The 16,305-nt window shown below is 58.6% G+C and overlaps 2 protein-coding genes across 8 annotated transcripts in view; one reads left to right on the forward strand and one right to left on the reverse strand.

Annotated features, from left to right (window-relative positions):
• The window catches only part of MPRIP (myosin phosphatase Rho interacting protein), a 75,258-nt gene extending 73,856 nt beyond the window's left edge, over positions 1-1,402 (reverse strand). For all 7 annotated transcript variants that reach the window (XM_018067254.3, XM_018067255.3, XM_025894514.2 and 4 more), the window contains exon 1: positions 1,253-1,402. In XM_018067254.3, coding sequence (XP_017922743.1) covers positions 1,253-1,372 — 120 coding nt within the window. In that variant the 5' untranslated portion in view covers positions 1,373-1,402. The remainder of the gene's footprint in view (positions 1-1,252) is intronic.
• Positions 1,403-12,748: 11,346 nt separating this feature from the next.
• Positions 12,749-15,677, forward strand: TNFRSF13B (TNF receptor superfamily member 13B). The gene is made up of 4 exons (XM_025894544.2): positions 12,749-12,887; positions 13,924-14,040; positions 14,545-14,754; positions 15,409-15,677. Exons 1-4 carry the CDS (start codon positions 12,749-12,751, stop codon positions 15,675-15,677), a joined length of 735 nt encoding a protein of 244 aa, XP_025750329.1.
• Positions 15,678-16,305: the final 628 nt, after the last annotated feature.

Genomic DNA, 16,305 nt, shown 5'->3' on the forward strand with positions numbered 1-16,305 from the left:
GCGCTCGGCCCTTCTCGGGAAGGCACCGGGGTACCCTTTCCATGTCCCTGGGAGAGCTGGGGGCTGTAGGGCAGGGGGTTCATGTCCGGCACGGAGGGAATGTTTTGTTTGCAGCCGACTTTTTCCCAGGACTTTTGGGACTGCCTGATGGAGCCCACAGGACGCCTCCCACCTGCTGCCATGCACCCTAAGAGGGGACAGGACCACCCCAAGTGCCGGCGCTGGGCCCCAGATGGCCTCAGGGGGTGAGGCCGCAGGGGAGGTGGCACTGGGGTGTGCCATGGCCTAAGGGACCAGTGGAGACTGCGGGTGTCCCACTGGACACCTGGGAATCTGTGGGGTCAGCAGGCATCCCATGGGATCGCAGGACACCCTATGGGACCAGAGAGAACCCACAGGTTCCTGGACATCCCACGGGCTTCACAAACACCTGGATCCCTGTGCTATCTGTGGGGTCAACGGGCACCCCATGGGACCACACACCACCCATGGGGTCAGCAGGCAGCCCATAAGACTCCTTGACACTTTATGGGACCAGTATGCACCCATGGGGCTCCTGAACACCCCATAGGATCCATGGATACCTGTAGATCCCCGTGCTATCCATGGGGTCAGCAGGCACCCCATGGGGCTCCTGGACACTTTATAGGACCAGAGCGCACCCATGGAGTTCCTGAACACTCCATGGAATATCAGGACACCAGTGGGTCCCTGTGCTATTTGCAGGGTCAGAAGGCACCCCATGGGTTCACTGGATACCCTGCGGCACCAGAGAGCACCTATGGGGTTCCTGAGCACGCCATAGGATAAATAGATACCTGTGGGTCCCTGTGCTGTCCCTGGGGTCAGCGGGCACTCCATGGGACCCCGCAGCACCTCTGACAGCCCATGATACCCATGGGAGCAGCAGGCACCTACAGAACCCTACAATATCTATGTGACCAGCAGGCACCCCATGGAATCCCTTGGAATCCTGTGCTAGCCATGGGACCAGCAGGCACCCATGGGACCCTGTGCTATCCGTGGGATCCCAGGACATCCATGGGACCCTATACTATCTATACGATCCTAAGCTATCCATGGGGTCATGCATGGGACCCTACGCTGACAAGGGTACCCCAAGGAACCTGTGGGACCTCAGGCTACCCACGGGGCCAGCGGAGACCCCACGGAGACCCAGGACGCCCTGAGGGAGGTGTCCAGGGGCGTATTTCGGGGAGAAAACGGCGCGGTTTGGGGGGCAAGATCCCACCTGGTTGAGGTCCTCGTCGTTGAGCAGGTGGGACTCGCGGGGCTTGAAGCAGTTCTGGCACTTGCTCTTGTTGAAGATGTTGGCCTGGAACTTCCTGCAGGGATTGTCCTTGGCGGCCATTGGCGCGGCCCGCGCCCGCTGCGCGCCCGCTCAGCGCCCGGCGGAGCGCCGCCCGCCGCGCCCATCGCCGCCGCCCCCGCGCACGCGGGGGGCGTCAAAGCAGCGCGAGACCGGCACAAAACCGCCCACAGCGAAGCGGCAGCAGAGCAATAAAAATTAAAAAACGCCGGGAGGGCGAAGCGGCAAGGCGGCGCCTCCCGCTGGCGGCTCGAGGGGGCGCAGCATGGCACGGGCGGGACGCGGCGGGGCGCGGGGAGGGGCGGCGCCTGCCGCGCCCGTGAGGGGCCGGGTGGGACGGGGAGGGGCGGACGCGGGGGGTCGGTGCGTGGCGGGGACGAGGGGTCCGTTGGCGGGGGCGGGGCGGGACGGGAGCGGGGTGCGGGCGCTGCGGGAGCCGCTCCCGACTGCGCCGCCCGCAAAGTTTTCCAGCGGCCGCGAGCCAGGCGGAAAAAGGGGGCGGAGCCGCCGGAGCCGCCAGAGCTGAGGGACAGTCCCGCCCACCAATGGGAGAGCACGGCCGCTGCTAACAAAAGGCCGCCTCGGCCAATGGGGAACGAGGCGAGGGAAGGGCGTGGCCGTGAGAGGGGGCGGGGCGATGACAGCTGGGGGCGGGGTCGGCCCTGCTGGGCTCGCTCGGCTGGGCCCGGCTCGGCGCTGGGCTGGACCTCTTTAGGCTCCGTTTGGCTCAGCCTGGCACAGATCGGCTCGACTTGGCCCTACGCGGCTATCTTCGGCCCAAGTCAGTTCAGCCTGACGTGGCTCAGCCCGGCACAGCTGAGCTCGGCTTGACTTAGCTCTGCCCAGCCCAACTCAGCTCCCTTCAGCCTGGCTCAGCTCAGCTCAGTCTAGTATGACACGGCTTGGCTTGGTACAGCTCAGCACGGATTGGCCCAGTCCAGCTCAGTGCAGCTGGGCTTCACTCAGTGCAGCTTGTCCCAGATGAGGTTGGCTTGGCTAAGCTCAGCTCGGACAAGCTTTGGCTCAGCTCAGCCCCTGTAGGAGGAGTTGCCTTTTGCCCCCTCCACTCTGCCCTGCCATGCACAGACCCCCCTCCTACAGCACCGTGACCCCCCCACACCCCCACACACAGCCCAGGCCCCCCAGCAGTGGGACACACTGTGGCACTGCCCTGAGGTGACAAACCATTGACCCCAGCTCCAGCCCCAGCCCTGGGCACAGCCCAGCCCTGGCACAGGTGGGCACACTGGGGATCATCAGCCCTTGAACACTCAAACTTGGTGGGGGTAATACAGCCTCAAACCCCTACGGCATCTCTGTGACCTGCAGCACTGGGGACCAGCTGGGGACAAAGCAGGGACGGGGTTGCACGTCCCACCTCAGCCACATTCCCGCTGTGCCACCACCCCGGGGCCAGCTGGGAACTCCTGTTTGTCCAGTGACTTTTTATCCGGTGGAAACCGGCAGGTAAATACACCCGACCGGGTGATAAGGACCCGGTGTGAGGCCACAGGTTTGGCCTCCCAGCTCTGCACCTGGAGAGCCCCCACTCTGCACAAAAGGACTGGGGCAGGGACCTTCGTGCCTGTGGAACATCACTGGGGCAGAAGAGAGGTGAGAATGCTGACCCTGGAGCAGGGGAACAGGGCAAAGGTGCCAAGTGGCACCTCCAAAATGCCCCCAAGACCGGCGTGTCCCACCACACCCAGATGCCGCTGTGGCACACAGTCTCTCCTGCTCACCCCAATATTCCCTGCTGGCATGGGAAAGGGCCCTGCTATAAGGAAGAGCCTCATGGACCTTCCTGGATTTTTGGGACCAGGAAAAACCCGTTGGAGAAGAGACGGTGGCGTGGTCCCCTTGTGCCTGGCGCTGCCCCGCCGTTTGATGTGGGACCTGGCCTCGGCGGCCTCGCCACGCCGGCTCCATGCTGTCATTCCCATTAAATAAAGCCCAGCACAATTGCCTGCTTGTTTATTAATTTTTGCTCCATCAAAGGCAGCTTTAATCTTCTCTCTCCCTGCCACGGCCACTTGCAGTGTGCACCGTGTGCCAAGGATGGGGATGGGACAGCGGATCTGTGGGTCTGACCCCGCTCCCACACCAGTGATTCCAGTGCAACCTCACCCAGCCCTGAGCCCACATGATGCTCCCAGGCTGAACGTGGCCACCAGCCCCACACACATCACCAATTTGGGTGGATTTTCCCTCTTTTTCCTTGATCCTAATATTATAAAAGCATCCCAACCCTTCCCCGGGGAGGGAGGATTTTCCCCTCTGGGATTTACAGACCCTGCCACCCTTGCCATGGGTCCAGGGTTCACCTGGCACATGACTGCAGAAGTCCTGCTCTTTGGAGAAGGGCAGGTGATTTTCCCAACCAGCTTTTGTCCTTCCTTGATCCCGCTTTCCTTCCTCCCTCCTTTCATCCCCAGCGTTGGATTATTCCCTGCCACATCCACTTGGCGTGCCCTGCATCCCGCAGCTCCTACAGATGCCCAGCGGGTTTTTTTCCATCAAAAAGCCCCTCTGCAGCTCCGTGGACACCTCTATGTGCTGTCCTCATGGTCCCCACCTCCTCGGGGCACAGACCTCACAGACTAGAGGGTCCCTCCAGGAGCAAAGGGGCTGCTCTTTCCATAGTGCCACAGGGCACTGTCTCCTCAAAAAAGGGCACGGTGTTGGCACAGGGCACGGAGCAGGGAGCAGGGACAGCGTCTCTCATCCTCAGGCTGTGCCTGCCCTGAGACGCGGCCGAGCTGCTCCGTGGCTCGGGGCCACGACCTGGCGCCACACACGGCCCTGCCAGAGCCGGCAGCACCTCGCGGGAAGCGGCTGGTGCTGGGGCTGGCTCCAGCCTCTCCAAAAATCCAGCTGAACGGGACGGGCTTCTCCGCAAACCTGTCGGGCCGCATTCAGCCGCGCGGAGCCGGCGTTCGCGCGCCGCCGGCCGCCCGTGTGCCACATTCGGTGGCTGCTGGAAACTCACTGCTGAGGACATTCCCTGCATGCCCCAGATCCTGGCACGGCCATGGCACCGAGGGCCCCCACATGTGCCATGGAGATGAGTGTCCCACCCCATCATCCCCCCATTGCCACCGCCACAGGTTGGGGCTGCCGTGTGTAACAGGTCTCTGCAGCCCAGAGCCAGTATGGAGCAGTTTTCTCCAACGAGGGCAATTAAAATAATGGGAAAATGGAAAGTATTTGTCAGGGCTCTGCAGTGGCAGAGGGGGAAGGCGCCGTGGTGAGTCAACCATCCAAACCAAAGCCCCAGCGCCAGGTAAACAAGCTGAAAACCAGGAGGTGTTAGTCACCGGCTCTGGCTGTGCTGGCCTCAGCCCGGGAAGGGAGTCGGCAAAACCCTCCAGCTCTGGGAACACACCAGTGAGACAAGAGCAGCACCCACTCCCTGTCATGGTGTGGAGATCCCGCCAGGACCATCCATTGCCTCTGTTCACAAGGGTGTACCAGGATGGGGATGTGGCACTTGTGGCTGTGCCGTGTTTTGCCAGCAAAGCTGGGATGCAGCACATTTTTCCGCAGGGCCAGGCGCTGCCGGGGCAGGAGCAGGACAGCCGGGTGCTCCTCCCGGGTGGCCATCGCTCCCCCGGGACCTTGGGCGAGTCATTTAATCCCTCTGTGCCGCCACCTCGCCGTCATTACAGTGGAGCCAGACAGATGGATGCCCAGGGGAGAGGGCAGGAGTTGTGGTTTAAAGCCAGCAAGCCCTGGGATCCCCTCTGGATTCAGGCTGGGACCCAGTGGCACCTCTGAGGGCTCCCATCCTCCTGCCCTGCTCCAACCTGTAGGATGCTGGATGCAGCCCCTGGTTGTGTGGGGGTCCAGAGCCCCCAGCATAGCAGTGCCTGGGGAACATCTGGGAGGGGAACCACTGATCAAGGGAGGTTCGAATGGTCCTCAAGCCATCCTGTGTCTTATAGGGGTGAAATCCACAGGTTAGAAATCCATATAGGGTGAAAAACACCCTCATGGATGGAGGGAAAGTCTCCCAGGAATTGCCCTGGGAATTGTCTCTGTGCCCTGCCTTTCCTGTGCCTGATTTTCATAGAATCACAGAATCATAGGGTGGTTTAGGCTGGAAAAGACCTTAAGGATCATCTCGTTCCAACTCCCCTGCCATGGGCAGGAACACCTTCCACAAGGCCAGGTTGCTCAAAGCCCCATCCAATTCCATTTTTCTCACTGGAAAAAATAAAAGGACCCAAATTATCCACTGGAGGAAATCCACAGCACTCAAGTACAGCTGATGCATCCCACAGAGGAGGATGCAGCTCCCATGGAGCTGGAAAAGAGCATGAGGATGGTCCAGAGCAGGTTTCACACACACAGAGGCTTGAGCTTCTCCCAGAAGCTACAGTAAATCCTGCCCACCAAGCAGAGCTTTCCTCTTGTCCAGAGATGCCAAATGTCTGTGAGTTCATGCTCTTCTCCTTCAACTGATTAATTATCCTCCCAGTTGGGTTATCACTGGGTCCTGTGGCTGCTGCTGCCATTGGACCTCACCGTGCTTTAGCAGGGAAGATCCGTATCTTTTGTTCCCACACGTGTGTCCCCACCTTTAGGCTGGGCCCTGCCTGTCAGGCTGGGCAGAGGGGACCCCCCTGTGATCCCCTCTCACCTCAGCATCCCTGCTAAAAGCATCATCCCATGCAAATTCGGGTCCTCTCAGCCTCCTCCATTACTCGCCCCCTTGGCCACCACCCCGGAGCTGCCAGTGCAGCCGTCGGATGTCTGCTCTGCTGACTCCATATAATGCAAGTTTTACAAACGAAAATGTCACATGGCCCTAAATTAAATACTTTGGAGAAACCCATTATAATGCAGCAGCACAATTAGCTTTATCAGCCAGCCCAGAGTCATGCCAAAAACCAAAGCCGACTCACTTGACAGGAGCTGCCATCCATGAAACCAAGCTAACGACCTTAATTATATTTTTAGCTTCTAAGTTTTGGCTGACAGTATCCCCAATTACCCAGCCCATAATTTGTGCAGGGACTGCGATCAGCCTTACCTGGTCTGTAATTCCCAGGGTCAGCCCTTTTATCCCTTTTAAATATTAGACTCCCACTGGCTGCCCTCCAGCCCTCTGGAATTTCCCCAGGGTTTTTAGTGTTAAAAATTAGCAGCGGAGCTCCTGGGCAGGCTGCAAGTCCCTTCCTGAGAGGGTCCTGCCAGGAACGCCTCTCCTGAGAAAACCCAGTGGTGTCGGGGATGGGGACAGGGAGTTGTTCCCACCAGGTTAAAGCTCCACGTACTCTGATCAGCTGCTCTGACCAAAGATTGCTCTTTGACTCATCTCCCTTCTCCGCCACCCACGCTTTACACCTCAGCACACAGCCCTGGCACTGAACCCTCCTTTCCCTGCTCCTTCCCTACGCATTTATAGGGTTTTATCCTCGCTTCCATGCCAGTCCTCAGCCAAGCCAGGTCTCTTCCTGTCTGTCTGTCCTTGCTCTCCAGTTGGCTACCAGGTTTGGGGAGCCAGCCCTGAGCACAGCCCGGTCTGTGGTAATGCTTCCCTTTCCTGATGTGTGCCAGGTTTTGGCAAGGAGACTCTTGCAGCATCACCGTGATGATGAACAGGGACACCTCTGGAGCCTGGGTCACCCTGGGTCTCACCACAGTTGCTGTGAGGGGCAGACCCTCGGCACAGACACTGGTGGGTGCTGAGCACCCTTGGGATGATGCCCTGCTGCAAGCCTGTGGGGTGTTGGCAGGATAAAGCGTGAAGGGAGGAACAGAGCAGTGTGGGATGTTTGGGGGGATCTGAACTCCACCAGGCACCGGGGGCTGGTGCAAATGGAGGTGCTGGGGACTGGGCAGGAGCCAGCCTGGGGCTGTGGGGCAGCACCCCCACATGAGGCCACATGGAAGTGTCCGAGGCCAAGTTGGACGGGGCTTGGAGCAACCTGGTCTAGTGGAAGGTGTCCCTTCCCATGGCAGGGGGTTGGAACAAGATGAATTTTAAAGTCCATTCCAACCCAAACCGTTCCGGGGTGCTGTGATCCCCCTTGGCCCCCAAAGGCGGGGCCGGAGTGGCCAGTTGGAGGATTTTCAGGCTGCAAGGGCAGCCAGAGCCCCAGCACCCAGCAGGAGCCGGGCTGGGCTGGCCAAGGGTGCCATCTCCTGGGGACAGACCCGCACAGCCGGGCCCAGCATCGCACCCGGGTGCAGGAGAGGGGAGCTGGAGCTGCACCCCGAGGCTCCCCGTCTGCCCAGGCACTGCCAGCGCTGCCGGCGGCTCCCGGCCGGGGTGCTGCAGGCAGGGCAGGCAGGCAGGGCGGCTGGAAACGTGGCCACAAGCACACTGTGGTGGTTCTTCCTGAGTGGGATGGCCATGGCATGGCCACAGCTCTGAAACGATGTGTGGGTGCAGATAATGCACAGACACCCGGTGTATCCTCATGGATCTGTCTGTGCACTGAAAACCCAGGCAGTGCTGGTGGCTGTTTGCACCAGCAACCCCGTGAGTTTGGTCACGTAGTGGCTCTGTTTGCCATGAGACATTGGTGGCAGTGGCAGGACAGGGATGACAGCCAGGCAGAGCCCAGGGGACGGGCACATCCTGACTCCAGAGCATCTGAGGGGAATTAGGGTGACAGAAAAGAGTCCTCAGCAGCCGTGCTCGGAGCCCTCTGCGCCCAGCCCAGCCCTGCAGTTGGCAGTTTCGACCCTAAAGGGCTCCTCTTCCCCTTCCTCCCCTCATGGCCCCTTTTTTCAGGTCCCAAAGGGAGCATGTGTGTGAGCAAATGCCTTGGCTGAGGTGCAGGGACTGCAAAAGGCAGATGGGCTGGGGGGAGGCTGGGAGGAAAATATCCTGGCAAAGCTGCTTGAAGGGAAGGCAAAGAACTCGCCAAAATTTTTAGAGCCAAACATTATCCACCCTGTCTGCCTGTTACCTGCACCTCTCTTCACAGCACTGCCACTGGGGCAAGAGCCCAGAGGAAAAATACGTTTTATTATTGGGACTATCATCCCAAACAGACTATGGCATCTCTGTAGCCATGAGCAGATGGGCACTGAAGGATGCAAATCAATGTGGGGGATACAGAGGGGATGTTGTGGGATGCCAAGCCATGCAGATGAATGTATAGGGATGCATTGCACTGAGAGGATGCATAAGGAGCTCCTGATTGATGCTCTGGGAAACCTGTGAACACAGCAAAGGAAAGGTTTAACTCAGGAACCCAGAGCAGGGGGCTGGCAGCTGCTGCCTGATCCCCTGATGAGCACAGGGACAACCCCAGGCAGGGCAGAGCAGCAGCCACCACTTTGGCTGTGAGAGGGCAGCTCACAGGGGACCATGTCTGGAGGTGTTTGAGAGCCACACTGCAACCCCAGGGGCTGTGAGGGGGGTGATGATGTTGGGGGCACAAAGGGCCAGACCTTGGGGCACACAGCTGAGGAGATGGGGCTCCAGTCCAGCACACACCGAGGATTCTAAAGCAGAAACCACACTGCCTGATCCCTGCTCAGCGAGGAGGGACAAACCACCCCCAAGTGCTTCTCACTTCCCTCTTGAAGGTCACCAGGGTGGAAACTGCAAGTCTCTGGCTGCTATTTACAGAGGTGAGTTTCCCCTGCAAAACCCCGAGAGCTGGAGGGCTTGGGCCACTGCTCCAGGGCCATTGTTCAGGGACCATGCTCTGCCACACTCAACCAGCCCAGGCAATGCCAAAATCACAATTTCCTTCACCATCAGCTTTATCTCTGTACGGAAATGGGCCGCAGGCTCTGCCCTCTGCCCGGGCACAGCTTGAATGAGATGACTCTGCACATGGACAGCCACCAGCTGCCTGCAAAGGTGCATTTCCCCCCCAAGCCCTTGCACCACACAACCCCCCTTCCAGTGCCTCTGCCTTCCACTCCCTCCCAGGACACTCCACACATCTTCCCAGTGGGACACTCAAACCCAGAACAATCCCAGCCCTTTCACCAGATGCACAGCCACACACGTGGCACAGTGCTGGAGTTGCAGAGTCCCTCTGGCCATGGTGCCTCCTCTCCTGGTCCTCACTCCAAGCCCTGCAGTCCATGGGATGGTGCCGATGCTGCTTCCGTCCCTCCCACAGGATCCAGGATGTGATGGGCCACGTCCAGCCATGAGCTGCTGTGTTCCTCTGCTTTGGGCTGTGTTCCCTGTGAGCAGGTTCAGCTTCTGATGTCCCTGCAATGGACACAGTAGGAAAACATCCTTCTGATGAGTTGCAGCTCACCACAGCAAGCATGAAGTGGGAGTTTTTGAACCGAACAGCAAAACCCTTGATGCTGCTCCACTGGCATTTATAGTAACAGATATTGCTGTTTCCTTCCTCATTCAGCAGTTTCTGCAGAAAGGTCCCACTGGACTGAGCTGAGTCACTGCTCCACTGTGCTCCCAGGGCCCTGTGCCCCTTCCCTGCAGCACAGACACAGCACAGCCCTGCCCAGCACCTCTGCAGGAAACAGGGAGAATCCTCTGGAGGCTTCCAGCAGCACAGAGGTGGCTCTTTCCCACTGGGAAACCAAGGTGTGTTATTCATGCTTTGTGCCTTGAGCCCAGTCAGGACCTTGGTTGCTCAGACAGGACATAGCACAGCTCTCCTGCCTCCCAGCCATGGATGCACCAGAGAAAATCAGTATTTAAAGTATCTTATTGGGGCCCACAAGATGAGCTGTGAGCAGGAGACAAAACAGTGGTGTGGGCTGACCACCCTTTGGACAGGGAAAGGATGGATGCCCCAAGAGATGCTTGGTCCCCACAGCTGCCTCCTCCACAGAGCAAAACATCCTTCTCTGTGGAATAAAACATCCCAATGGCACAGGCTGCCCAGGGCAGTGGTGGAATCACCACCCTTGGAGGGATTTAAAAGACGTGTAGATGTGGCACCTGGGGACATGGTTAGTGGTGAACATGGCAGTGCTGGGTTAAGGTTGGACTCGATGATCTTAGGGGTCTTCTCCAAATCTAATAATTCTGGGATTCTATTGCAGCCAGGTGATCCAAGGGCTGGTGCCACAGAGCCCCTGTCCCTCCAAGCCCCTCTGAAAGGTGGCTGCCTGGCCCAGGACACTTGTCCCTGCTCCCGGTGACACATCAGCCCGCAGTGTCCCTCCCACCGTGCCCCGCACTCCCGGCAGCCCAGGGACCCGACGAGCCAATGCAGCGCGCTGGGTGTGTGGCCGATTTGCATGGAAGGGATAAGGGGAAACCCCAGGAAATGCACAGCCCAGGCATTAATCAAATCGGTCTCTAATAATAAACCCCCCAAGCCATGCAGGGGTCCGGGGCTGGAGCTCGTGGTGCCATGGCAGGAGCCGAGGGGGATTAGACACCGTGGGAGAGTCAAACGTGAGTCACCCCATGGAGGGGCTGCACGGGGAGATGGGGGTGAGGGGCTGGTCTGTGCCAGGGCTTGGGGCTTGGCCACGTTCCCAGAGTGCTGGTAGGGAGTGGAGGGTCTCCTCAGGTCCTTGCTGGAGGAGCAGAGCCACCACAAAGGGCTCCCACCCTGCTGAAGTGGTCAGTGCTGGGGGGCTGGAGGTGGAATCACAGAATGGTTTGGGTTGGAATGGATCTCAAAGCTCATCTCGTTCCCCCCCCCTCGATGGGCAGGGACACCTTCCATTAGCCCAGATTGCTCCAAGCTCCATCCAACCTGGCCTTGAACTTCCAGGGAAGTGTGGGAAACCACAGCTTCTCTGGGCAACCTGTGCCAGTGTCTGACTACTCTCCCAGGGAAAAATTTCTTTCTAATAACTGATCTAAATCTACCCTCCTTCAGCCTAAAGTCATTCCATCTTGTCCTATGGTCAGCTGATGCTTGGGATGTGGGATCCATGGGGGAATTCAGGGTGCTGGTCTCTAATGGGTGGAGGGACAGAGAGGCAGACACACCTGGCTCTGCTGGAAAACCCACAGCTCCAAAGCCCGGCTGCACCGTGCTGGGAGCACCATGTGCATCCTGGGGGTCTCCAGGGAGGGGAGCTCAGCCATCAGGCAGGATTTGTCCTAGATAGGGCCAAACATCTCCTTAGACCTGCCCTCGGAGCAGCTGGGAAGGAGGTCCCCAGGCTGCATCCCCCTGGCTTCGACACAGCCCCAAACCTCTGTTTCCCATGCGATTATCCCTTGGCAAACTCCACCTTGGGTCAAGGATGGCTGAGGCTGCCATTCCCAGGGTTCACTGCCATCCCCAAGGACTCCCGACATCCCCAGGGCTTCCTGTAACTCCCAAGGGCTTCCTGCCATCCCCAGGGATCTTGTCATTTTTTCCTCTCTGGATATAAAGTATCTTCAAAGAGCACTGGAGGAAACCACCTCCCTCTGCCCTGGGGATATCTCCAGCCAGCTCGACAGAAAGTCATTATTTAATTTTATAGCAATGTTAATTGAACAACTGGGAAGATAAGGCCAGCATCCCTGTGCTGAGAGAGGATTTATCCCTGGGAATGGGAGGGTTTTACCTGTGCTGCCCCAGGTAGGAGCCGGCCGGCAGCGGAGGACGCGCATCCACAGCCCCTCTGCAGGGTGGGCGATGGCAGGACAGACGGACACGCAAAGTGCCCAACCTCTGCACGCTCCCGAGTTCTAGAGAGAGAGGAGAGATCCTGGAGGAGCACAGGGGATTTTCTGGGTAAAATCCCAAGCCTGGCTTTGCCAAGGCAGTGGTGCAGCCTTTGGGCAGGCGGGGGCCAATTCCGCACCTTCGGAGAGTTTTAACCCTTTTGGGCCCCGTCAGCACCGGCATCACCCACCAGTGCAGGAAACAGCTGCGGCTCCTGGCACAGTTCTGCTGAGGGATGTGGTGTCCCACGAGCCCTCTCGGTCAGCACAGAGCACATTTCCACCACGGCCGCCCCCGTGCTGGGTTAGAGCTTCCTGCAGCTGCTCCGTGGCCGCAGACCCCGCACGTGGCGTTAACCCGGCACGGTGCTCATCAAGTGTAAGTTGTTGACCAGATTTTTGGGCTGCTGAGGGCTGCCCATGCCTCGTTTCTGTGACTTTGGTGTCACACCCAGCAGACACAGGCACTGGGAGCACCATGGCAGGGGATGGGGGGGCAAACAGCCCATCACAGGGACAGGAGCACCATCCCAGGTGGCACCAAAGCTCTCCTGGGGACACGTCCCTCCTGCTGCTTCGGAGAGTCTTACACATCAGATGGGGTTTCACTGTGATGCCATAACACCCAAGAGAGATGTCAGAAATGACACACGAACCACCTCGGAGCCACAGAGGAATTCAGAAGTTTCCAGAACTAAAATTTGTTTCAGAAAACGTCACCAGTGCTCACTTGGGTCGTGTTTCTGGTCCCCCTGTGAGTGATCCCAGCCCTAGAAAGGGATGAGGTGGCTGCAGAGCAGCTCCGTGGTGGCCACCCTGTACCTACCTGTGCCTCTCGTTCCACAGCCATGGATGGGACACGTGTGGGGCGGGATGCCATGAACAACTGCACCGACCAGGAGTACTGGGACACCCTCGTTTCCCAGTGCATCCCCTGCAGCCTTGTGTGTGGCCGGCCCACAGCCAGGAGGTGTGATGCCGTGTGCGGTGAGTGCCAGCAGGGCAGTCATGGGTACCACGGGGCTGTTCTGGGGTGGAGCAGGCAGGGATGGGGCAAAGCTGGGAGGGAGGATCAGACCCTGGGATGAACCCCAGGGTAGGCTCTGAGCCAGCTCAGCTTAGCAGAACTTTGGGCCAAAAATGCGGGACTTTTCGGCTCAAAAAATGAGCCAAAATGTCACAAAAATGCAACGGTTTCCCAGCAATGGGCTGGGGCTGGCACTGGCTCAGCACAGACCAGGATGGAGTTGCCCACTACACTGCTTGCTCCCTTCTGGGGTCACAGGGCTGCATTAACACTCATGTCCCCCACTGGTGTCACCCCACCCTCCAAAGGCAGGGCCTGGAGAACCATCAGGTTCAGTGGATGTGGATAATGATAAACCCAAGCTGTAGGTCTGTGAGGCTGAATCGTGGGCCCTGAGCTGGTACAGGCTCTGAGGTGTTGTGTAACAGGTGGGGAGGAGGAAAAGGTACAGATGCACTTTGCACCCAGACCCTGTGCAGTGCCCCTTCCCTCCCTGGTGAGCCACAGTCTGGGATGGCTCCACCCTGTCCCAGGGCTCAGGGGACACAGCCCTGCACACGCAGCCACAAGTCACATCTCTCTGTTGAGGACAGAGATGCCACCCCCAGCATTCTGAGCCAGGGCTCAGGCAGGTTTTGGTATGTCCCAAAAAGCTGTGCAAGCCCCAGGGCAGCAGCAGCTCTAAGAGCAGCAGCCAGGAGCTCCCAGCTGCAGGTGGGTACAGTTGGCTGCAACCATTCCCTCCCTGTGCAACTGCCAGCAGATGCCTTTCCCCAGTATTCACCACCCAGCCAAACACCACCCCAAATCCCGTGGATCTGTCCCCCTGCCAGTCCTGGAGAGGTTGTCCATGTTTATGGCAGCGCATCGGAACCGTGAGCTTGGGCTCGTCCTCTCAGGAATCCGGGTGCCCAGGGGTGCTGGGAGGGTGGTTTGGGAGCCTCGTGTGGGAGAATGTGCTGAGGACACCGTGTTCATCTCCCTCCTCTCCTGCAGAGTCCATGGACTGCAACAAGACCCCTGGATTCTACTACGATGACCTCGTGAGAAGCTGCATCGAGTGCAGCACCATCTGTGGGCAGCACCCCAAGGAATGTGCCCCGTCCTGCGAACGTGAGTGTGATGGAGGAGGGACCAGGGGCTGGGCTGGAAGAGGAGCCAGGTTACAGGACTGAAGTTGGGGAAGGGGCAGCAAAGCCCACCCTGCTCTTCGTCCTGGGAGGGGGGGGGATGCAGTGCCTTTTCCCTGTGGTGTGCCAGTGATTTACAGGCCTGTCAGCTCCACCAGCCAGGGCAGGACTGGCACCTGCAGATCCCACCTGGATGAGCCGCCCCCAGCCCTCAAGGAGGGGAAGTGAGAAGGGACTGGTAGATCCCAAGACCTACAAGTCCCATACAGAGGTTGAGACAGTGAAATGATCCCTGGAGGTGGGGGAAGGCTGAGCACGGGGTGTGGGAAGGGATCTCCTCTATCTCACCCTGGAAGAGAAATGCCAGCAGACAGAGGGGTACACAGCTGCCCTCAGATTCTTTCCCAGTGGAGTGTTATCAAAAGTCGGTGAGGGAATCACGTACCCGAGGGGTGTCTGAGCTCACCCACCTCTGCCTGACCCGCAGCCTCTCCCCCGTCGCCCGCGGCCGTGCTGGAGCAGAAGGCGTGTGCGGAGCAGGAGCCGTGGCTCGTGGTGTATCTGCTGCTGGGGCTCTGCCTCTGCGCCCTCATCTGCTCCCTGCTCCTGGGCTGGACACACCTACGCAGGAAGGGAGAGGTGGGCTCCTGCCAAGCCGGCGCTGGGACCTGCCACTGCAGGGAGGACTCTGCCAAAGGTGGGTGCTGGATGTACTGGGGGGACTGGGAGAAGGTGGTGGGCAGGCTCAGGCTCCCAGGCACTGCTGGAGGGGCAGGAAACAGAGCCAGATCCTAAGAGGGAGAGGGAGATAAAGTAAAGCCAGTGATGGGCAGTGCCATTCAGCCTGAGCCTGGAAGGGGAGCAGGACTGGACCCCTGTGCCCCAATTCTCCTCCATAATTCCCTTCTCAGTCACTCCCCACAAAGTCCCAGGCACAGCTTCCTGCTGCCACACAGGGCTGGAGCTGGACCATCCACCAGCACCTCTCCACTCTCCATCCAGAAGCCAACCCTCTTCCAAAATGAACCACCTATCCCAGGAAGACCCAATTTTAGCTCTGGAGCCAGAGGGGCTTTCACAAGTCCTTGCATTAAGGAGAAAAAATAGTGAAAGGATAACGTGGAGGAATCCAACATGGAAAAGGAGTTTTTATTCTTCCTCCTCCTCTTCTCCCCTGCCTTTCCAAAAAAATTGTCTACTTACCTATTTCTCTACACACACAGTGCTGGGACCTGCCTGACCTCTCCAGTTCCAGGCCCAGCTCCTCATGAGTTTTAGTGCAGCCCTTTGGAGCATTCCTTAGGTAAAAGCTGCTCCTAAAAACCCCTCAGCTAACACAGTTTCTCTGCAGATCGGCTGGTGGAAGCGGGCAGTGTCGGTGAGGGATTCACCAGAGCTCCAGAGCCAGTGGAAACCTGTGGCTTCTGCTTCCCTGGACACGGCTCTGCTGTACAAGAGACCAAATCATGCCACAGCACCTTGTGTCACGCTGGGGAAAGAGCTGCTCCCTCCTACACCGGGATCTGCAGCACGGGAAGCGCTGGGGCCACTCCCAGCCCTGACGACGGCCACTTCAAGTTTTTTTGTTCTCCTTCCCAAGAGAAGACACCTATGGTGTGACCACAGTGGATGTTCCTGCACAGGATCAGAATGGAGGGGTGCTCCCTCTGCCCTCAAATCACAGTTGCTTCACCCTCTGCTGCCAGTGACTGGAACAGCTTCTACCCAGACTGGCTGACCCAGCTCAGGCTTTGCCAGGAGCTGAAGGATAAAGTGAAGGCTGGAGGTTGCACAGGGCTGTTTGCTCCCACTCAGGAAGTTAAATTCTCTTATTCTTGTGCACTCCCAGTGAGTGACAGAAGTAACTTCCCATTTAGCAGCACCTGACTTCATCCTCCCTTGTGTCCTCCCTGACCTCCGCAGACCCTCCCTTGTGTCCCAGCCATTGGGAGGGATGTCTCGTGGGAGCTCTTCAGCCTGGTCCCACCATCAGTGACACTTTGTCCACCAGTCCCCACGGAGAGCTCACCTTTCCCTGCTTGGAATCTCCACTGTGCACCAGAACAATTTACAGCAGAGCTGTAAATACATCAAACATGGACTTGGATCCAAGGAGTTACTGGTTGAAGCTACAAGGATCCAGGGTGGAAAGCTCCACTGCCAGCTTCCAGCACTGCTTGGGAGGGGAGAACAGGTCAGTGCTGAAGGTGAGGCTTTACCTCATGACAGGACATGAAGAGCTGGGACA

Source organism: Manacus vitellinus, unplaced genomic scaffold (assembly GCF_001715985.3).
Source record: "Manacus vitellinus isolate BGI_N305 unplaced genomic scaffold, ASM171598v3 scaffold_12_pilon, whole genome shotgun sequence".
Classification (NCBI taxonomy): Eukaryota; Metazoa; Chordata; class Aves; order Passeriformes; family Pipridae; genus Manacus; species Manacus vitellinus.

Bases quoted from the DNA above. Each gene is read 5' to 3' on its own strand.
- TNFRSF13B (XM_025894544.2), top strand. From the start codon at position 12,749: ATGGATGGGACACGTGTGGGGCGGGATGCCATGAACAACTGCACCGAC. The intron at 12,888-13,923 runs GTGAGTGCCAGC...CCTCTCCTGCAG, and splicing joins GAGGTGTGATGCCGTGTGCG to AGTCCATGGACTGCAACAAG. The intron at 14,041-14,544 runs GTGAGTGTGATG...CCTGACCCGCAG, and splicing joins ATGTGCCCCGTCCTGCGAAC to CCTCTCCCCCGTCGCCCGCG.